Source organism: Manis pentadactyla, chromosome 8, assembly GCF_030020395.1.
Source record: "Manis pentadactyla isolate mManPen7 chromosome 8, mManPen7.hap1, whole genome shotgun sequence".
Classification (NCBI taxonomy): domain Eukaryota; kingdom Metazoa; phylum Chordata; class Mammalia; order Pholidota; family Manidae; genus Manis; species Manis pentadactyla.
The window spans coordinates 53,148,490-53,172,489 of NC_080026.1; the positions used below are offsets into that span (position 1 = coordinate 53,148,490).

General features: G+C 38.1%; 1 protein-coding gene across 5 annotated transcripts in view; it reads right to left on the reverse strand.

Moving 5' to 3' along the window:
- The window catches only part of LYST (lysosomal trafficking regulator), a 224,662-nt gene that overhangs the window by 44,496 nt on the left and 156,166 nt on the right, over positions 1 to 24,000 (reverse strand). For all 5 annotated transcript variants that reach the window (XR_008998856.1, XM_036919307.2, XM_057505741.1 and 2 more), the window contains 4 exons: positions 8,492 to 8,558; positions 6,944 to 7,100; positions 3,975 to 4,115; positions 2,033 to 2,250 (listed from right to left, as the gene is read on the reverse strand). Coding sequence is in view for 4 of the 5 variants with exons in the window: in XM_036919307.2 (XP_036775202.2) it covers positions 2,033 to 2,250; positions 3,975 to 4,115; positions 6,944 to 7,100; positions 8,492 to 8,558 (583 nt within the window). In the remaining variant the exon portion in view is untranslated. The remainder of the gene's footprint in view (positions 1 to 2,032; positions 2,251 to 3,974; positions 4,116 to 6,943; positions 7,101 to 8,491; positions 8,559 to 24,000) is intronic.

Genomic DNA, 24,000 nt, shown 5'->3' on the forward strand with positions numbered 1-24,000 from the left:
AAAGCTCTGAAGTCCCAAAGAATTAGTGAAAAAAGTTCCAGTAAGATGAAACTTATGTGGTATATTTCAGCATGTATATACTTTTAACGTGAATTTTATATGATAACTGAAACGATGTGCCAGGATTATAGGCATAGAGTATATTGAGTTAATGTCAAATTCCTAATTGCTTGTAAGGTTATATTTTAGATCAAATTTGAATGAAATTCAAACATTATACTTGAAGCCTTGCCTTTATTTCATACTACTCTTGTGTATAAAATTATTAAGTGCCAAACTGTATTATCCCCTTTTCAGAACACTTTGCCATAGCATTTATCCTCTCCTGGCATCATTGATAAATCTGTCTTATTTCCAAATTTAAGGAGTTTAATTTTCTATTATCTCAGAGATACTTAAAATAATTACTGAGCAAAATGAACCAAATAGATTTTTATTTAAAATCACTATTCAGGAATATAGATCTTTAGCATAAATAAGCCAAGATATAGAGTGCAATAGAGTAGGTCTGTGTGCATTTTAGCTGTATCTGTTATAAACACTTGATGAATCTACACAGAAAATTACAGCTGGAAGGGAAGTCCAAGATCCATCTAATGCCACTTACTAATTTTAAAGTTAAGAAAATAAAAGAGACTATGTGTCTTATGCAGTGGATTAATTATTAATCTGTTCTACTTGTCTTTGAGTAGCAACACCAGGAAATAACTTTCTCCCCATTTTTGCCTTTTTAACCTCTCATTCCTTGAGGAATTTCCTGTTTGAGGCCTCATTCAGACTCTACGAGCAGGCCAAATGCCCCAATTTTCCATCTAGCCCTACTTTCCCTATTCGAGTCTTATTCACCTTTCCCCCCCTGAAAGCCTAGCAAAATAAATGTTTCTTGAACAGATAAGCTTTTTTTAAAGGAACATCAAAAAGTGTGTGAAAGTGAAAAGTTCCACTTCTAAGAAATTTTCTTAAGAAGGTAAAGCTGAACATGAAGAAATAACCTTAGGAATATTAATTTTAATAGCAAATAAAAACTAGCTAAATAACCAACAATAGGGGACTAGTTAAATAAATTACGATATAGCCATACTTGGGAATACTAAGCAGTACTGTTATATGAATGGAGTCCTACAGTTATATGAATGGAATGATATACACATATAGAAAAAAGTCTAGAAGGTGGTTTTGGTTTTGGTATTTATCTCTGGATGGTGATAACAAAGTTGGTTTTTAAATTTCCTCCTTTTGCAGTCTGTATCTTACACATTTTTCTAACAAGGCACAAATACTATTTCTGCCATAAGGAAAAATAATGACATTTTAAGACAGATCATGTATATAGGATAGTGTGCAGAAAATCTCAACTGCTTTCCTTGGAAAGAGCTTCTTGCAAGGTTGGCCCTCGGCTGGTATCTGAGGCATGGATTTCAGGAGGGTTCCCACCACCCCATAACTGATAAGAGTGGCTCACTGTGCCTAAACTCTTTGTACAAACAATCTGGTTTATGCTGAACACCTGCTTTTCTTCTGGAGTCTGGAATTTTAGTATATGGGAGTGAGAGGGTCTGCATGACCAGCTCCCAGTAAAAGCCCTGGGCACTGAATCTCTAATGAGCTCCTTCGTAGACAACATCACACATGTCAAAATTTGTTGATGGAGGAAGTGTTTTCTTTGTGATTCACGGGGAGAAGACTCTTGGAGGCCTGTGCCTGGTTTCCTCCAGCTTTGCGCATGCTTCTTTTCCTTTTGCTGATTTTGCTTAGTATTTTTCATTGTAATAAACCTCAATTGTAAGTATGACTTATATTCTGAGTCCTTAAGTCCTCATCCAATCTGAGGGTGATCTTGGGGAACACCCGACAGACAATATCTTAGTTATTTTTAAAGAGGTGAAATATAAAATCTGAAAAATCTTGGTAACAGTTTAGTGTCATTACCAATTTTCTTTGATAACTTGGTGTTTTAAAGAAACAGCATAACAGCTAGCCTTTTATTCAGGTTCTATCTTATGTAAATGCAGATTTTTGAAGAGTCACTTACAGCAGGGTGAAAAACATTGATGGCTTGAACAGAAGCCTTCCCTTTTTGCTTATACCCGAATACTAAGTCAATCCACTGACAGATGTTCTGGGACACGTAGTCAGACTCTAGAGCCTGTCTATGGATGAGGATAAAAAGTCGAGGATCATTACGTGCCCAAGGGGGAAGGTTGACGTGATTAACCCGTTCACCATTCTGACGCACACCAAAATCAAAACCTAAAAGAGAAGATTAATATTAATGTTTATCTCCACAAAAGCATGCTTCATTTGTTCCACTGAGCAGGACTTAAGAATTCACAGAAATAGCCATTGTGTGCTATGACCAGGACAAGGAGTGCAAAGAAGACAGTACACCGTTGTTCATATACTTACTTACCTGATAATACATGGATTAATGCTATCCTCATTAAATGTGAGATCTTTCAACTTTATCCTTCTACTACTTTATATCACATTGGAAAAAAAGGAAGAAAATCATTGTCTGCTAATTCCATTATCAAATCTTCAAATGCAGTTTAATGCTTAAATATCTATTCAATTGTAAATGTGATTAAAATAAAAGTGAGGCTTTGGATAAGCAGTTCTGAATTACTGGTGTTAATGTTATACTAACTTAACATTTATATTTATATTTAGTAAATGTCAGCATTCTGTAGTTTAAAAAACCCAAAGTATACACATTCCTAAAATGAACTCAGTCTATTAATTTTATGGTATGTCTATAGGTCTGTTCTAACCATATTTCTGCTAAGCATTCCTGTGGACAACAAAATTATCCCAACACATTGAATAAGAGGGCTCTTGTGTGATGTAAATGAGCTCTTATCTAATTGTCTCATTAGTCTGCTAGTGTAAACAAAACCTCAGATGTGTTTATTTTAAAAAATTGTCCTTAAAGAAATGCTACCTTTGAACATTTGAACCTTTCATGGACAGAAATCTAAACACCATAATCAGAATAAAGATGGAAAAGGACCTCATAAATGCTGATTACACATCATATAAAATTAAGCTGCTGTCTGTTTACTTCTTGATCTCATAAAAACAAAAAGAGCTTCACTAATTTTGTAAGTATTTTGAAATGACATGATGTGAAATAGAAACCAAGGGCTTATGTAAAGTTAACATGGGGTGGGGTGGGAGTCATCTCATAAAGCTCAGTAGTCACCCTACAGCCCACTGCAGGGTGACTTAGGATGGACAGCTGAGTACCTACAGAACTCTGCATGCAGCTTTGGGACAAGCAGCAAAAATTTACAGATTTTACATTAGTGGATGAGGCAGCTAAGGCCCAAGCTGGGGAAGGGCTGAGAAGCAGGGCTTCTCAAATTATTCATAAACTCAAATTACTTCCAACTTTCAGGTGATCTGAGGATGTATCACAGAAGAAGACACTCCACCCAGAGCAGATGACTGAGAGGCCTAAAGGAATGCTGTAGGAAATGACATGGTGTACACTGTAGTTACCCAAAATGGCTATGATAATACTTGCTGCCCCACGTGCTCATCTTGCTACTAGCCCATCCATCAAGTGGCAAAATCTCTGCTCCTTCCTTTTGAATGTGTCAGGCACTTGTGACTGTCTCACAAACAGAACGCAGTGGAAAGACCACCGTGTGTCCTCCAAGTGTAGGCTAGAAAAGCCTGTGCAGCTTTTGCTCATCTCTCTCGGGACATGATTCTCCAAACAAGTCCAGAGAGGCCAGTTAATGTAGAATAAAATTCTAAAGTAATTTGTCCAACACTAACTTCTCTAGAGATATAATTCTCAGTTTCATATATTCCTACAGGGTACATAAAATATGAAATATGAAATTTATTCCTACAAGGTACATAAAATATGAAATTACATACTGTAGTAGACTCAAATTTAAGGACTTAAATTATAAAATAAGTACAAACCCTCAGAAATATAAATTAGAAATGATTTACTGCTATACCTTCACGGTTAACTAAGAACTCTGGAAGGTAGAAAAACTCTGGGATAAGTTCCTTCACATCAGTCATGGATTCAAAAGATGAGAGGCGCCAAGTTGTATTTGTAGAATGAAAAGTTCTGTCTGGAATGTCAAAACTTTGATCTACAAAAACATACAAATAATATAATTAAGACACAAACACCTGATTCCCTTTAAAGCCCATACTGTTACTTTAAAGACTAAAATGACGTTCATTTTGTTTATCCATAGTTTAAAAGAGGTCATGCTCTTGAAAATAAATATTTCTATACATGATTTGAGACCAAATTATTTTAAATCTATATTATGTTCTCATAATAGATGAATTTATATTAATTGATTGGTTACTTTCTGTCTGTCCAAGTAAAATGAGAATTCCATAAAAGAAGGGTATCACTCACACATAACACATTCTAGGTACTTAATAATGATATATTTATCACTGAATGAATGAATGAATGAGGGAATAAAGAAGGAAAATTAAAGTTCAGGTAAGTAAGATAGTTTTTTTCCCCCATTGAAAAGCAAAATTATTCCTTTGCCTCTAATTGTTAAGACTACATTTTCTTCTTTCTTTTCTTTTTTTGGGGGAGAAGGCACTGCTTTTTAAGTGTTCTAACTCTAAGCTAAAGAATTCAGTAAAATTTCCTATAAATGAAAACAAAGCTAAGCATATTCACTATCTTAAGTTTTTCTGGTGTGGACTATTAATAAGCACAAACTAAGTTTTGACCCTGTCTCTTTTCTGTCAACGGTTATCACACTTTCTAGGCACAGGGAAGGCCTAGAATATTAAATGGTATCTGAGGGCCGGCCCCTGAAAACAGCAGTGTGGATGCTTTTTAGGAGCTATGTTGTACCATCTAAAGCTCCTCTGAACTTGCTGAAATTTGAACACATCTTTTTCTTTGTAGAATGTCACCAACTAATCTCAGTATTACGCAAGGCACTTAAAAAATGTATGCTAAATTTCTTCCCCAAGCCTGAGCTGCTCTGCCGAGCGACATTTTCTATTACTTTTATTACTTTCTCATATATTCTGTTGAGTCAGTTAGCATTGGCTGTCACTAAATAAGATAGGAAATAAATTAGTTTTATAAATATGTCTTTTTTCTCAGAAAGTAGAGAGGGCCACCTAAAGAGATATTTACTAACTCACTGATGAGAAAAAGTTATCAATTTAAATGGGATCCAGAAAAATTGAAGGTAATTCTGTAAGGCTATGGTTGGAGTAACTACACCTAGAGTAGAGACTATGGAACTGTGGAATAAGAGAAACACACTGAAAGATTTTGGTTCAAATACTTAAATTCTCTGTACTTTCTTAATTATTAAAAAAAGTAACAGTAAAAATTCCTAAAATCTAGAACATGCATGTACTAAATTAGTGGTTCTTAATCTAGCACTCTGCCACCAGAGGACATTTAGCAAAGCTGGAGATGTTTTTGGTTCTCACCACTGGGTGGGGGGATGCTGCTGGCATATAGTGGGCAGAGGCCAAGGATGTTGCTAAATGTCTTATAATGTACAGGGCAGTCCCCACAACAAAGGATTATATAGCTCAAAATGACTCTCTGGACTAAACCAGAAGTCTAGAAATAAATTCAAAAGCCAACACAAATCATTTTTAATTAATCAGATGAAATTGAAGAGGGACTGAGGTAGCCCTTACTTTTTGTTTTCAATCATTTTTAAATATACAGTGAAAAAACCTAGCACAATAGCAATATGTATAGAATAAATTAAGACATGTTAATTAATTGGGAGTTTTATATTAATAGATTCTCGGGCTACATTAAAAGAAATGGAGGGCAGTAACAGTTCTGTTATACACTGCAGCAGTCCCAAACCACAGCTGAAATCCCCTTTTTAATTCTGACTGCCACTTTTTAATAAGGACATTCACAAATCAGAACATGTCCAGAAAGATGATCAGAATAGTGACGAGGCTGGAAACTAGAGCAAAGGGTAGCTTAAATATTAGTGTTTAAAATTCTAAGTAAAGAACTAATTTCTTTTTTGTATTCCTTGCAGCAGCGGTGATAAGATCTTGCATAGAGGATGCTCTCAACCTAATGTCAAATTAACTAAGGATAATTAGCCTGAGGATAAACAAGACTGAGAGGGAGGAGGGAGAAAGGAGACAGGGTAATAGTCTTCAAATATTTGAACAGATGTCACGTGGAGCATTTGTTTTGTGTCCTTACAGAGGGGACAAACATAAGAAAGCTCTTTTTATAGAACAAGTAGGGAAAATACAGAATTCATTCCTTTAAGAGGTTGCATATGAGTAAAGATATATAAAGTTCAAGGAAAGTTGAGTAAATGAGTGGATAATAATTCCACAAAGGATTCTGGGTGCCATAAGGAGCTACTATAGAGTAAATACCATGAAGTTATTAGAAATGAGTGTGTCCCTATTTGCACACAAATCAGTAAATTCACCTCTAAGCCATCTTTAGGCCTTCAGGGAGCCACTTAAAATGCTCTGGTAGAAGGTTATTAACTAGGAAGTTACTACAGTGAAGGTGGGAGTGTGGCTCTCCTATTAACTAGTTATGTACGATAAATTACACTAACATATTTCCCTTTAAGGTCCCAAGACAACTTATGTGATCTGAAATAATTATTAAGTTGAACATCTTTGGAAGTGAATTGTGTACTCTTTAAAGAGATTTTGAAAAAGGCAAATTTCATAGTATATGAATTACATCTTAACTTTTAATTGCATTTATATGAACTTAAACATGTTTACTTTGAAGCTATAATTTGAGCCATTAGCAAGATAATTGTGCTTACTGCAGATTTTTTTAAGGGAATTTTGTCAAAGAAATAAATAGAATTCTTTTTCCTGTGGTTTGATTAGTATAAATACATTCTCAGGAAGTGAGTCAAGTTTTTTTTTCTGATGACTCAATGTGACTTTTTAGTAGTTATAACACAATCCTTACCTTGATAGGCTAAAAACATTTTTGTGAAAGGAGGCATCCTGACCAGGAAGTGAAGCACAGTGCCGCTGTTAGAATAGTGAGAGCCATAGTGGTAGGGCTGCACCGGAGGCATGGGGTCATCTTCCCTGGCTCCTTTGCGGTACTCTTCCTCCAAGTACTGAAGGGGAATCAGAGGGGATGCAAGGTATTGTGCTCAAGGCAAAGCTGGAAAAGCCCCATTAGTTTTCTTTTTCAACCATTTCCACTATCCCTCTGACGCCATCCTCCATGGCTTGACCTCCACTGGTGCTTGGACCTCAGCCACCTTGAGTGTCTGGCGGTCTCCTCCTTGGTGCCCTGCTGAGGCCTGACTATTCGAGAAGCATATCACAGCCTGCACCTTTCCTGTCTCATTCCCTCATAGAAAATCACCTATTCTGCACCCTACTTCCAAGCACTACTGCTCCCAAACAACAACTCATAAGGTCTATTAAGTTGATTAAACACTCACTAAATGGGAGCTATGATCACTGGAGATGTCTGTATTTTAAAAGCGAGTTTCAAGATGTAATGTTATATTTTTTTAGGGAAATGCACTTTTGTAGTGGTAATGCATTAGAAATGGAAAAACTTTATCACATTATTGGAATTCTTAGGTATTACTCTAACATTTTATGGCTGTGTTACAATGTAGTTATAACAATGTAGTTATACTGAGATAAAAAAGAATACAGTGATTTATCACTACCCCTATCTTTCCATGATAAAGTAGGCAGCTCAATAAAATATTTAATATCTGTCACTATTCTCATCTCCTGTAGCTTCTGTCTGGCACTGATAATAAAGTCAGGTGGTAGTGAATTGCCTGGAGCCACTTCTCTTTGATTCCATAGCACTGGCCCATTTTCAACTGCAGAAGAACCAAGCAGTGACAATTATAAGATGTTTGGAGGGATCTTTCTGGAACTGTGACATAAAATAATGTGGTAAATATAAAAATGGCTTTAACTGCTCCTATCTTGATAGTGTTGTGAAAAATGGAACATGTGCCTCACGAGTTTAAAAAAATTTCTAACAGAATTCTATTAATATTAATTTCACAGAAAAAGGTAACTGACTTCTATTTCTAAAGTTTAAAATCTGGTATATTCCTGTTAATAAACCAATGCATAATTTGCTGAATATGAATAATAAGGATTGTTGTGCATTATAAATATACTGACATTGTTATACATATAACACTAGGGGATACAAATAGCAGGGGCCTGGAGATCTTTATGATTTTTATAAGGAATATAGTTATTTATATATTTGAATATAACAAATGATTATTTGCTTCCAGTTTATGCCACAAGTGAATTTGTTTTTTGGGCAAAGTGTTTCCAAAGCACTGAGATAGGTAACAATATTTAAAATCATATAATGATTTCCATTTGTTTGTTAATCAAAGCAGAAGGAAATAATAAACAGAAAGATCAATAGTATATATTTAAAATTAGATAAAACCCAAGTCTATAAAATAAAACTTCAGTTTTCATTTATCAAAATCTGAGGAGAAACTAAATCTACCTTGTATGTGTCCACATAACGATCTTCTTTCTCCTTATACTGCACAGCTATTGGTTTAGAGAGGTTTCTACAAAGGAAGAGATGATGGAAAAATATGAACTATTTTGACACTGTCAGGGTTCAGCCACCTAGATGTCTGCATTCTCTAGGTAAAGTGATCAAAAAAATACTTGGCCTTTAGTTTAGTAATCTCATGTTGCTTACACATGTTGCTTTGCAAATAAGTTACCATTTGAAATTGTGATTTAATGATGCTGCCCAGGGCAGCCAATTCCTGCCAAGCCCTGGAGTTTCTGTCCCTCTTTTCCAGACTACACTTATTAGGCAGTGAAGAGTGAACGGAAGATTGGACAGGAAAGGTGATCATGAGATGTTATGTAATTATTAGGCTAGTTAGTGAAAGCTGAAGAAACAAAACATGCTTAAAATGACCACGCTGAAATAAACATTTGGTTATCTAATTGGTAGATAGCAACTAACATCATTGTGCACACTATAGAGAATGTGTGCATGCATGTGGATGTGTCTTGCTGGTGTTTAACTGTATCAGCGAGGCTCTTGAGAGAATTCAAGAATGAATTCTCACTTTACAAGCTACAGAGTCAAGTAGTGTCCTTGTGGCACTTGCAAGAACAGGAGAAAAATATACAATGGGGAAGGACAGGCTTCCCTGGCTGAGGAGCCATAGGGTCTGACACCGGGATGGGGCCACTAGAGTTTCAGTATCTGACACGAAACCAATTAACATCACGATTTGCCCATATTTCAGTAAGTCAAACCTGGTCTGCTTAGTCTGATGCTGATATATTTATTTTGGGGGTAATAATTTACTAGGGATATTGAAATTAGTGACAGTAAACACACTAATTTCGGTTCTCAGACTTTTCTAATCCTAAATACTTTGTTAAAAAAGTAAAACCAGTTTTACATAATATATACGAGCTCACATCTCAAAACAGAAATCATATTTAAGATCCTAGCATGCAATTTTTTCTAACTACCATAAATAAGTTTTTTTGACCACAACTAGTACTTATTATTGTGGTTGAAAAGTCAGAAATTATTGATGAGCAGACAGAATAAACCAAACATCAGCCACAATACTATCACGGTAAAACATTTTGGTATATACCTTTCAAAATGTTTTTCTGCTTATCTGTGTGTATATATATATATATATAAACTTTTTAAATAAAAATAATATCTTGCCCCACCTATACTATAGTCATCTACAGTATCATATTTTTAATGGCTGTAATATATAACAATTTACTTAAACCTAGTGTTGGGCATTTGGTTTGTTTCTTTATTTTAACTACTTAAAAAAAATGATATGAGGATTAATCTCATGGCTAAATCTTTGGATGTAGTGGCAGGCACTATAATCAGTAATGAGCCAGACAGACAGTTCTTGCCCTCAGGAAACTTAACTTCTGGTAGAGCACATACATCCTTAAGTGTTTCCTAAGAAAAAAGTCCCAGAAGTTAAATTGTTAAAACAGAGTATGCATATTTGAAGAGTTCTTTGGCTATATACTGTCAAATTGTCTTCCAGAAAGATTGTATCTACTTAATGCCAGTGATTAATTAAATGTTTAAATGTCCACTGCAGTGTACAAAAAGGTCTGTAAGATAAATAGCAGGCCATTTGTTATTTTTTAAATTGACAAAGATATTAAAGTGGATCTGATTTCTTGAAAACTGTCCAAACGAGGCCCACTTTTCTGTAGTTATAATTAAAATACTCTAAAATACTAAGTAGAATAGTTTGAGTTAATATTTCTTTAAATTAAATAAGAGACTATTTTTAAAAACTAAACAAACAGAACATTCCCTCATCAACGAGGGGTATCTGATTACTATAAGAATGCAAATCACTCAGAAAAGGAAGGATAGAAGTGAGGAACTGGTGCCCTGTAGTTATAGCCAATGGTGACGAATGAGTTTAGTTTTGCTTTGTTTTTTGGGCCTTTAAAAAAATCCGTACTGAAGAGAGGATTAAAGATGGCAGTGTGAGAGGTGAGACAGAGAACTCCTAAAACCACATATAATACAAAAATATAGTTAATACAACTAATCCTAAAAAAGCAACAGGAAAGAAGGCTGTGCCACACTGCATACACCTGGAGAACAGAGCAGACCTCACAAAAAAGGGTAACATACTAAAGCCTTGATCTGGCGGGACCCAAGTCCTTCCCCCACCCCAGCTCACTGGTGGGAGGAAGAGAAATGGAGCAGGGAAAGAGTGGAAGCCTAGGACTGCTGAAAACCAAGCCTTGGAGATCTGCTTTGGGAGCACAAACCTACATTGCATGGTGCTCTGGAATTAGGGGGGTTAGAAAGTTAAGACAGGTGGAATACTTGGAGAGAGTGAGATTCCAGTCATTTCTGGAGGACAGGGATCCACATCCAGTTGCTCTGGGACAAAGGAAAGGTGGGAGGTCTGAGAGTCTTCCTATCAGACAGAGAGCTGCTGAAGGGGTGGGGACTGCATGGAGCTTCCTGCTCAGGAGAAAGGATAGGTGGACAAGGTTGTCTGGGCACACTCTGCCCAGCAGGTTGGGAACTTTCAGGAGCTTCAAGCACTCCAACCCCTGGCTGACTACTCAGCTCCAAGGGCCCCCACTGTGACACGCAGCTGGCTGCACCTTTCTCCTGGCCTGCTAGCACTGGCTCCCAAATTGGTAGTCCCAGCCCTGGCATCAGGCCAGACAGAGGGAGGACCCGCCTATGGCAGCTACAAATGCAAAGCACAGAGGCTTATACCTTTGTACTCAGCCCACTAGTTCTGACAGTGGAGACAGGCACTGCAGCTGGGAAGCAGGAAATAGCTCTTTCCTCCCAGCAGGCACAAGTGCCACTCTCTGGCAACCCCCAACATCACTCCAGGGGCTGAGCAGCTCCAGAGATAAGAGTTTCTATGCACTAGAGGGTGCCACATACAAATTTGAAACATCAAAAGAACCTGGTTCAAACCAAAATCTCAGAAACACCAAAAAAGGGCCAACTGAAACTGAACTCACCAATCTTCCTGAAAGACATTTCAAAATAAAAATCATAAAAACGCTAATGGAGGTACAGAAAAATATTCCATTCAAGAACTTCAGGGACAAATTTAGGACAGAGATTAAATCACTAAGACATTCCATATCTGAAATGAAACAGACAATGGAGGGATTTAAAAGCAGATTAGATGCAGTAGAAGAGATGGAACATGGAATAGAAATAAGAGAAAAGGAATACAAAGAAGTGGAGGCAGAGAGAGAAATAAGGATCTCTAGGAATGAAATAATCTTGAAAGTGTCTTAAAGGAGGTAATTGCTGAAAATTTCCCCAACACAAGGGACCCAAGGAAGACAACACCAAGACATATAATAATTACAATGGCAAAGACCAAGGTTAAAGACAGACTATTAAAAGCAGCCAAAGAGAGAAATAAGATCACATACAAAGGAGTGCCCATGAGGCTATCATCAGACTTCTCAGCAGAAACCTTACAGGCTGGAAGGGAGTGGCATGATGTATTTAATGCAATGAAACAGAAGGGCCTCGAACCAAGAATATTTTACCCGGCAAGATTATCATTTAAATTTGAAAGAGGCATTAAACACTTTCCAGATATGCAAAATCTGAGAGAATTTTCCTCCAACAAACCATCTCTACAGTGTATTTTGGAGGGACTGCTGTAGATGGAAGTGTTCCTAAGGTTTAACAGCTGTCACCAGAGGTAATAAAACCACAGTAAAGAAAGTAGAACAGTTAATTACTAAGCAAATGGAAAATTAAATCAGCTACCCCCAAAGTCAGTCAAGGGATAGGCAAAGAGTACAGAATATGATACCAACTATATAAAGAATGGAGGAAGAAGAAAAAGGAGAAAAAAAAACCCTTTACATTGTATTTGTAATAGCATACTAAGTGAGTTAAGTTAAACTCTTAGATAGTAGAGAAGTTAACCTTGAACCTTTGGTAACCAGGAATCTAAAGCCTACAATGACAATAAGTACATATTTATCGATAATCACCCTAAACGTAAATGGTCTGAATGCACCAATCATAAGACATAGAGTCACCAAATGGATAAAAAAATAGGACCTGTCTATATGCTGCCTACAAGAGACTCACATCAAACTCAAAGACACACACAGACTAAAAGTAAAGGGATGGAAAAAGATATTTCATGCAACTAATAGGGAGAGAAACCAGGAGTTGCAGTTACTTGTTTCAGAAAAAATAGACTTCAAAACAAAGAAAGTCACAAGAGACAAAGAAGGACATTACATAATGATAAAGGGGTCAATCCAACAAGAAGATATAACCATTACAAATATCTATGCACCCAACTCAGGAGCACCTACATATGTGAAGCAAATACTAACAGAATTAAAGAGGGAAATAGAATGCAATGAATTCTTTTAGGAGACTTCAACACACCACCCACTCCAAAGGACAAATCAACTAGACAGAAAGTAAATAAGGAGACAGAAGCACTGAACAACACATTAGAACTGATGGATCTAACGGACATCTACAAAACACTCCATCCAAAAGCAGCAGGATGCACATTCTTCTCAAGTACACATGGAACATTTTGAAGAACAGATCATATACTAGGCCACAAAAAAGAGACTCAGTAAATTCAAAAAGATTGAAGTTGCAATAACAATGAACTAGCAGAAAGAGAAATCAGGAAAACAATTCCATTCACAACTGCATCAAAAAGAATAAAATACCTAGGAATAAACCTAACCAAGGAAGTGAAAGACCTATAACAACAAAGAAAAAACTGAAGGAATGGAGGGGAGCCAAAATGGTGGCATGAGTAGTTCAGCGGAAATCTACTCCCAAAAACATATATATTTTTGAAAATACAACGAATACAACTATTCCTAAAGGAGACACCAGTGCATACAGTACAACAGCCAGGTTACATCTGTATCTGTGAGAACTCAGCATCACACAAAGTGGGTAAGATATAAGCTGCAGGCCAGCAGGACCTGAACACCCCCCCATCCCAGACCCCAGCAGGAAGAAAGGAGTTGGAGCGGGGAGGGAGTGAAACCCCAGGACTGCTAAACAACCAGCTCTAGAAATCCACACCGGGAGCGCAGACACATGGTGCACGGGGTATTGAATATTAGAGAAACAGAAAAGCAAAACCTGCAAGCAGGTCCCCGCAACCAGCACCCCTGAGACAAAAGAAAAGTGAGTGCTTTTTGCAAGTCTTAAAGGGACAGGGACCCCATGGCTGGACGAAGTCATCCTGGCACACTGAGCCCAGCAGGCTGGGAATCCTGGAGAACTCTAGGCGACCTAACCCACTGGGCGACAGCGCAGCTCTGAAGCCCCTCATGGCAATAAGCACCCTGCCAGTGGTTCCCCCAATGGGCGCGCACCGCAATACACTGGCCCAGTAGTGGGAGAGCAGCAGCGCACGTCAGGGGCAGCAGCGGCAGAGGGTCCAGGGAGCGGCCCACGAGACAGTGGCAGCAGTGCCAGAGGGGCCCGAGAGTGGCCCACGTGAGCCTATAGTGGCAGTGGACCAAGAGGGGACCCACGGGAGTGGCATGCGCGAGCCTGTGGCAGTGGCAACTGAGCAGCCTGGGTGCAGCCCGCGTGCACCGGTGGCAGCAGCACCAGAAGGGTACTGGAGCGGCCCGCAATCACCTGCAGTGGTGCCAGAGGGGTCCAAGTGTGGCCCGCATGCGCCAGTAGCGGTGGCACCAGAGGGGCCCAGGAGCGGCCTGTGGGAGCTGGCAGTGGCAGTGGAGGAGCAGCATAGGAGCAGCCAAGCCCCCAGCAGCTGCACAGAATCTCAGCCCAGCATACAGACACCCGGGCCAGACAGAAAGGCAGCTGCTGGCACACAGCTGCCTGGCAGGGGTGCCAATTCGCAGGAGAGTGCACCTGGCATGCCTGCCACTACCCACAGGGCTCTGTACTACTCTGACAGAGATCCTGCCCACAGCAGCTTAGGGTATTAACCCAGAGGCTACTCCGTTAACTACTGAGTGCAGGTAACCGACACAGGTAGCGGAGAAGGGCAAGGCGACCAGCAAGCAGGAAAGGACTTTGTTCTCCGAGCTGACACATCCGCTACCTGCCTACAGCTACCTCTATCACCATGAAAAGGCAGAAGAATTTAGTAAAGTCCAGACAACCCCTGAGAGAGGGCTTGGGGAGATAGACCTAAACAATCACCGCAAAAAAGAATTCAAAATAAAGGTCATAACCATGCTGATGGATGTGCAGAGAAATATGCAAGAGCTAAAGGAGAGAGTACAGAGAGAGAATACAGAAATAAAACAATCTCTGGAAGGACGTAAGAGCAAACTGGACGAGGTGCAAGAGGCCATTAATGAAATAGAAATCAGAGAACAGGAATGCAGAGAAGCTGATGCAGAGAGAGATAAAAAGATCTCCAGGAATGAAAGAATATTAAGAGAACTGTGTGACCAATACAAACGGAACAATATTCGCATTATAGGGGTACAAGAAGAAGAGAGAGAAAAAGGGATAGAAACTGTTTTTGAAGAAGTAATTGCTGAAAACTGCGAGGGGAAATAGTCACTCAGACCACGGAGGCACACAGAAATCCCAAGAGAAGGGACCCAAAGAGGACAACACCAAGACACATAATAATTAAAATGGCAAAGATCAAGGACAAGGACAGAGTATTAAAGGCAGCCAGACAGAGAAAAAAGGTCAACTACAAAGGAAAACCCATCAGGCTATCATCAGACTTCTCAACAGAAACCTTACAGGCCAGAAGAGAATGGCATAATATGTTTAATGCAATGAAACAGAAGGGCCTTGAACCAAGAATACTGCATCCAGCACAATTATCATTTAAATATGAAGGAGGGATTAAACAATTCCCAGACAAGCAAAAGTTGAGGGAATTTGCCTCCCACAAACCACCTCTACAGGGTATTTTAGAGGGACTGCTCTAGATGGGAGCACTCCTAAGCCTAAATAGATGTCACCAGAGAAAATAAAATCACACCAAAGAAAGCAGACCAACCAAATACTAACTAAAGGCAAAAAATAAAATCAACTACCCACAAAAGCAGTCACAGGAAACACAAAAGAGCACAGAACAAATCACCCAACATATGAAGAATGGAGGAGGAGGAATAAGAAGGGAGACAAATAAAGAATCACCAGACAGTGTTTATAATAGCTCAATAAGTGAGTTAAGTTAGACAGTAAGATAGTAAAGAAGCTAACCTTGAACATTTGGTAACCATGAAACGAAAGCCTGCAATGGCAATAAGTACATATCTTTCAATAATCACCCTAAATGTAAATGGATTGAATGTACCAATCAAAAGACACAGAATAATAGAATGGATAAAAAAGCAAGACCCATATATATGCTGCTTATAAGAGACTCACCTCAAACCCAAAGACATGCACACACCAAAAGTCAAGGGATGGAAAAAGCTATTACATGCAAACAACAGGAAGAAAAAAGCAGGTGTTGTAGTACTAGTATCAGACAAAATAGATTTCAAAACAAAGAAAGTAACAAGAGATAAAGAAGGTTATTACATAATGATAAAGGGGTCAGTCCAACAAGAGGATATAACCATTATAAATATATATGCACCCAATACAGGAGCACCAGCATATGTGAAACAAATACTAAAAGAATTAAAGGAGGAAATAGAAGGCAATGCATTCATTTTGGGAGACTTCAACACACCACTCACTCCAATGGATAGATCCACCAGACAGAAAATAAGTAAGCACACAGAGGAACTGAACAACACACTAGAACAGATGAACCTAATAGATATCTATAGAACTCTACATCCAAAAGCAACAGGATACACATTCTTCTCAAGTGCACATGGAACATCCTCCAGAATAGACCACATAGTAGGCCAGAAAAAGAGGCTCAGTAAATTAAAAAAGATGGAAATCCTACCAACTTTTCAGACCACAAAGGTATAAAACTAGAAATAAATTGTACAAAGAAAGCAAAAAGGCTCACAAACACATGGAGGCTTAACAACATGTTCCTAAATAATCAATGGATCAACTACCAAATTAAAATACAGATCAAGCAATACATGGAAACAAACGACAACAACAACCCAAAGCCCCAACTTCTGTGGGACGCAGTGAAAGCAGTCTTAAGAGGAAAGTATATAGCAATCCAAGCATATTTAAAGAAGGAAGAACAATCCCAAGTGAATAGTCTAATGTCACAATTATCGAAATTGGAAAAAGAAGAACAAATGAGGCCTAAAGTCAGCAGAATGAGGGACATAATAAAGATCAGAGAAGAAATAAATAAAATTGAGAAGAATAAAACAATAGCAAAAATCAATGAAACCAAGAGCTGGTTCGTTGAGAAAACAAACAAAATAGATAAGCCTCTAGCCAGACTTATTAGGACAAAAAGAGAATCTACACACAAAAACAGAATCAGAAATGAGAAAGGAAAAATCACTACAGACACCACAGACGTACAAAGAATTATTAAAGAATACTATGAAAATCTATATGCTAACAAGCTGGAAAACCTAGAAGAAATGGACAACTTCCTAGAAAAATACAACTTTCCAGGACTGACTAAGGAGGAAACAGAAAATCTAAACAGACCAATTACCAGCAAAGAAATTGAAGTGGTAGTCAAAAAACTACCCAAGAACAAAACCCCGGGCCACATGGATTTACCTTGGAATTTTATCAGACATACAGAGAAGATATAATTCCCATTCTCCTTAAAGTGTTCCAAAAAATAGACGAGGAGGGAATACTCCCAAACTCATTCTATGAAGCCAACATCACACTAATACCAAAACCAGGCAGAGACCCCACTAAGAAAGAAAACTACAGACCAATATCCCTGATGAACGTAGATGCAAAAATACTCAACAAAATATTAGCAAACCGAATTCAAAAATACATCAAAAGGATCATACACCATGACCAAGTGGGATTCATCCCAGGGATGCAAGGATGGTTCAACATTCAAAAGTCTGTCAACATTATCCACCACATAAACAAAAACAAGGACAAAAACCACATGATCATTTCCATAGATGCTGAAAAAAAATTCGACAAAATTCAACATCCATTCATGATAAAAACTCTCAACAAAATGGGTATAGAGGGCAAGTACCTAAACATAATAAAGGCCATATATGATAAACCCACAGCCAACATCATTCTGAACAGCGAGAAGCTGAGAGCTTTTCCTCTGATATCAGGAACAAGACAGGGATGTCCACTCTCCCCACTGTTAATTCAACATAGTACTGGAGATCCTAGCCATGGTAATTAGACAAAACAAAGAAATACAAGGAATCCAGATTGGTAAAGAAGAAGATAAACTGTCCCTATTTGCAGATGACATGATACTGTACATAAAAACCCTAAAGTTTCTACTCCAAAACTACTAGAACTAATATCGGAATTCAGCAAAGTTCCAGGACACAAAATTAATACACAGAAATCTGTGGCTTTCCTACACACTAACAATGAACTAATAGAAAGAGAAATCAGGAAAACAATTCCATTCACAATTGCATCAAAAAGAATAAAATACCTAGGAATAAACCTAACCAAGGAAGTGAAAGACCTATATGCTGAAAACTACAAGACACTCTTAAGAGAAATTAAAGAGGTCACTAACAAATGGAAACTCATCCCATGCTCCTGGCTAGGAAGAAATAATATCATCAAAATGGCTATCCTGCCAAAACAATATACAGCTTTGGTGTAATCCCTATCAAATTACCCACAGCATTCTTCAACGAACTGGAACAAATACTTCTAAAATTCATATGGAAACACCAAAGACCCCGAATAGCCAAAGCAATCCTGAGAAGGAAGAATAAAGTGGAGGGGATCTTGCTCCCCAACTTCAAGCTCTACTACAAAGCCACAGTAATCAAGACAATTTGGTACTGGCACAAGAACAGAGCCACAGACCAGTGGAACAGAATAGAGACTCTAGACATTAACCCAAACATATATGGTCAATTAATATATGATAAAGGAGCCATGTGTATACAATGGGGAAATGACAGTCTCTTCAACAGATGGTGCTGGCAAAACTGGACAGACAGATGTAAGAGAATGAAACTGGATCACTGTCTAACCCCATACACAAAAGTAAATTTGAAATGGATCAAAGACCTGAATGTAAGTCATGAAACCATAAAACTCTTAGAAAAAAACAGGCAAAAATCTCTTAGACGTAAACATGAGCGACTTCTTCATGATATCTCCCCGGGCAAGGGAAACAAAAGCAAAAATGACAAGTGGGACTATATCAAGCTGAAAAGCTTCTTTCTGTACAGCAAAGGACACCATCAATAGAACAAAAAGGTCTCCTACAGTATGGGAGAATATATTCATAAATGACAGATCCAATAAAGGGTTGACATCCAAAATACATAAAGAGCTCATGCACCTTAACAAACAAAAAGCAATTAATCCAATTAAAAAATGGGCAGAGGAGCTGAATAGACAGCTCTCCAAAGAAGAAATTCAGATGGCCAACAGATACATGAAAAGATGCTCCACATCACTAATCATCAGAGAAATACAAACCACAATGAGATATCACCTCACACCAGTAAGGATCGCCACCACCCAAAATACAAACAAGAACAAATGTTGGCAAGGTTGTGGAGAAAGGGGATCCCTCCTACACTGCTGGTGGAAATGTAAATTAGTTCAACCATTGTGGAAAGCAGTATGGAGGTTCCTCAAAATGCTCAAAATGGAAATACCATTTGACCCAGGAATTCCACTTCTAGGAATTTACCCTAAGAATGCAGCAGCCCAGTTTGAAAAATACATATGCACCCCTATGTTTATCACAGCACTATTTACAGTAGCCAAGAAATGGAAGCAACCTAAGTGTCCATCAGTAGATGAATGGATAAAGAAGATGTGGTACATATACACAATGGAATATTACTCAGCCGTAAGAAAAAAAACAGATCCTACCATTTGCAACAACATGGATGGAGCTAGAGGGTATTATGTTCAGTGAAATAAGCCAAGCAGAGAAAGACAACTACCAAGTGATTTCACTCATCTGTGGAGTATAAGAACAAAGAAAAACTGAAGTAACAAAACAGTAGCAGAATCACAGAGCCCAAGAATGGACTAATAGTCACCAAAAGGAAAGGGACTGGGGAGGGAGGGTGGGTAGGGAGGGATAAGGGGAAAATGGGGCATTACAATTAGCACACGTAATGTAGTGGAGGTGGGGACATGGGAAAGGCAGTATATACAGAGAAGACAAGTAATGATTCTATAGCATCTTACTATGCTGATGGACCGTGACTGTAATGGGGTATGTGGGGGGGACTTGATAATAGGGGGAATCTAGTAACCATACTGTTGTTCAAGTAGCTGTACATTAATGATACCAAAAAAAAGAAAAGAAAAAAGATTGAAATTATACCCACCAGTGTCTCAGATCACAAAGGTACATAACTAGGAATAAATTATGCAAAGAAAATGAAAACGCCCAGAAATACAAGGAGGCTTAATAATATGCTCCTAAATAATCAATGGATCAATGACCAAATAAAAATAGAGATCAAGCAATATATGGAGACAAATGACAATAATAATTCAACACCACAAAATCTGTGGGATGCTGCAAAGGCCATGCTAAGAGGGAAGTACATTGCAATACAGGCCTACCTCAGAAAAGAAGAACAATCCCATACAAACAGTCTAAATTCACAATTAACAAAACTAGAAAAGAAGAACCAATGAGGCCCAAAGTCAGTAGAAGAAGGGACATAATAAAGATTAGATCATAAATAAATAAAATCGAGAATAATAAAACAATAGAGAGTATCAATAAAAGCAGGAGCTGGTTCTTTAAACCCCTAGCCAGACTTATCAAGAAAAAAAGAGAGTCTACACACATAAACAGAATCAGAAATGAGAAAGGAAAAGTCACTATGGACACCACAGATATACAAAGAATTATGAGAGAATAGTATGAAAAAGTGTATGCTAGCAAACTGGGTAACCTAGAAGAAATGGACAACTTTCTAGAAAAATACAACCTTCCAAGGCTGACCCAGGAAGAAACAGAAAATCTGAATAGACCAATTACCAGCAATGAATAATCAAAAAATGACAAACAAACAAAATACCTGGACCAGATGGTTTCACTGCTGAATTTTATCAAACATTTAGTAAAGACCTAATACCAATCCTCCTTAAAGTTTTCCAAAAAGTAGAAGAGGAGGGAATATGCCCAAATTCATTCTATGAAGCCAGCATCACTCTAATACCAAAACCAGGCGAAGACCCCACAAAAAAAGAAAATTACAAACCAATACGTCTGATGAATATAGATGCAAAAATACTGAACAAAATATTAGCAAACCGAATTAAAAAATACATCAAAGAGATCATCCATCATGATCAAGTACGATTTATTCCAGGGATGCAAGGATGGTACAACATTCGAAAATCCATCAACATCATCCACCACATCAACAAAAAGAAGGACAAATACCACATGATCATCTCCATAGATGCAGACAAAGCATTCGACAAAATTAAACATCCATTCATGATAAAAACTCTCAATAAAATAGGCATACAGTACAAGTACCTCAACATAATAAAGGCCATATATGACAAACCCACAGCCAACATCATACTGAACAGCAAGAAGCTAAAAGCATTTCCTTTAAGATCGGGAACAAGACAAGGATGCCCAGTCTCCCGACTTTTCTTCAACATAGTTTTGGAGGTCCTAGCCATGGCAATCAGACAACACAAAGAAATAAAAGGCATCCAGATTGGCAAAGAAGAAGTTAAACTGTCAGTGTTTGCAGATGACATGATATTGTACATAAAAATCCCTAAAGAATCCACTCCAAAACTACTAGATCTAATGTATGAATTCAGCAGGTGCAGGATATAAAATTAATACACAGAAATCTGTTGCATTCCTAAACACTAACAATGAACTAGCAGAAAGGGAAATCAGGAAAACAATTCCATTCACAACTGCATCAAAAAGAATAAAATGCCTGGGAATAAACCTAACCAAGGAAATGAAAGACCTATACTCTGAAAACTACAAGATACTCATGAGAGAAATTAAAGAAGATACCAATAAAATGGAAACACATCCTGTGCTCATGGATAGTAAGAATTAATATTCTCAAAATGGCCATCCTTTCTAAAGCAATCTGCATATTCAATGCAATGCCTATCAAAATACCAACAGCATTCTTCAATGAACTAGAGCAAATCATTCTAAAATTCATATGGAACCACAAAAGACCCCGATAGCCAAAGCAATCCTGAGAAGGAAGAATAAAGCAGGGGAGGATTATGCTCCCCGACTTTAAGCTCTACTACAAAGCCAGAGTATTCAAGACAATTTGGTACTGGCACAAGAAAGACCCATACATCAATGGAAAAGACTAGAGAGCCCAGATATAAACCCAAGCATATATGGTCAATTAATATACAATAAAGGAGCCATGGAGATACAATGGGGAAATGACAGCTTCTTCAACAACTGGTGTTGGCAAAACTGGACAGCTACATGCAGGAGAATGAAACTGGATTACCGTCTAATCCCATACACAAAAGTAAACTCAAAATGGATCAAAGATCTGAATGTAAGCCATGAAACCATAAAACTCTTAGAAGAAAACACAGGCAAAAATCTCTTTAATATAAACACGAGCAACTCTTTCCTGAACGCATCTTCTCGGGCACGGTAAACAATATAAAAAATGAACAACTGGAAGTGCATCCAGCTTAAAAGCTTCTGTACAGCAAAGGACACTACCCGCAGAACAAAAAGGCATCCTACAGTATGGGAGAATATATTCGTAAGTGACATATCTGACAAGGGGTTAACATCCAAAATATATAAAGAACTCACACGCTTCAACACCCAAAAAGTGAATAACACTATTAAAAAATGGGTGGAGGATATGAACAGATACTTCTCCAAAGAAAAAATTCAGGTGGCCAACAGGCACATGAAAAGATGCTCCGCATCACTAATTATCAGGGAAATGCAAATTAAAACGACAATGAGATATCACCTCACACCAGTTAGGATGGCCAGCATTGAAAAGACTAGGAAAAACAAATGCTGGTGAGGATGTGGAGAAAGGGGAACCCTCCTACACTGCTGGTGGGAATGCAAATTAGTTCAACCATTGTGGAAAGCAATATGGAGGTTCCTCAAAAAACTAAAAATAGAAATATAATTTGACCAGGGAATTCCACTCCTAGGAATTTACCCAAAGGAAACAACTTCTCAGATTCAAAAAGACAAATGCACCCCTATGTTTATTGCAGCACTATTTACAATACCCAAGATATGGAAGCAACCTAAGTGTCCATCAGTAAATGAATGGATAAAGAAGATGTGGTACATACACACAATGGAATATTATTCAGCCATAAGAAAGAAACAAATCCTACCATTTGCAACAACATGGATGGAGCTAGAGGGTATTATGCTCAGTGAAATAAGTCAGGCAGAGAAAGACAAAAACCAAGTGATTTCCCTCATTTGTGGAGTGTAACAATGAAGTAAAACTGAAGGAACAAAAGAGCCGCAGACTCGGACTAGTGGTTACCAAAGGGAAGGAGTGGGGGAGGGCAGGTAGATTGGGAGGGAGAAGGGGATTGTGGGGTATCGTGATTGGAGCACATGGTGTGTGTGGGTTCATGGGGAATACAGTGTAGCTCAGAGAAGATAAATAGGGACTCTGGCATTTCACTACACTGATGGACAGTGACTGCAATGGGGCAATGGGGGAGACTCGACAATAAGGGTGAATGTAATAACCACATTGTTTTTTTGTGAAACCTTCATAAGAGTGTATATCAATGATACCTTAATAAAAAAAATCAGTATTAACTTAGGTATTTTTTTGTTTAAATGTGTTTCAATCAATTGTAGTCATTATTCTTTCTGATGCTCTGATTATCCTACCCTTGGCAAAGAAAGCTATTTCGAGTTGCTCGAGTTCTTTACTTTTTAAAAATTGTGGTATAAAACACACAACACAAAATTTACAATCCTAACCATCCTCAAGTATACAGTTCAGTAGTGTTGACCATATTCACATTGTTGTGTAACATCTCTGCAAGTTTATCTTAGTACCAGATCTCCACAAGTTTTTTATCTTGCAAAACTGAACCCTATACCCACTGAACAACTACCTGTCTTCCCCCCCCCCTCCCCTTACAATCACCATTTCACTCTCTGATCCTTGAGTTTACCATAGACAACTCACCTAAATGGAATCACAGTGTTTGTCTTTTTGTGGCAGGCTTACTTCACTTAGCACAATGTCCCCAAGGTTCATCAATGTAGTAGCAGGGGGAATCTGTGACAGGATTTCCCTCCTTCTTAAGGCTGAATAAAATTCCATTGTACATACATAACCCATTTTGCACATCCATTCTCCCACAGATAGATACTTGAGTTGCCAAGTGCCAGGACTCTTGGCTTTGTGAATAATGCT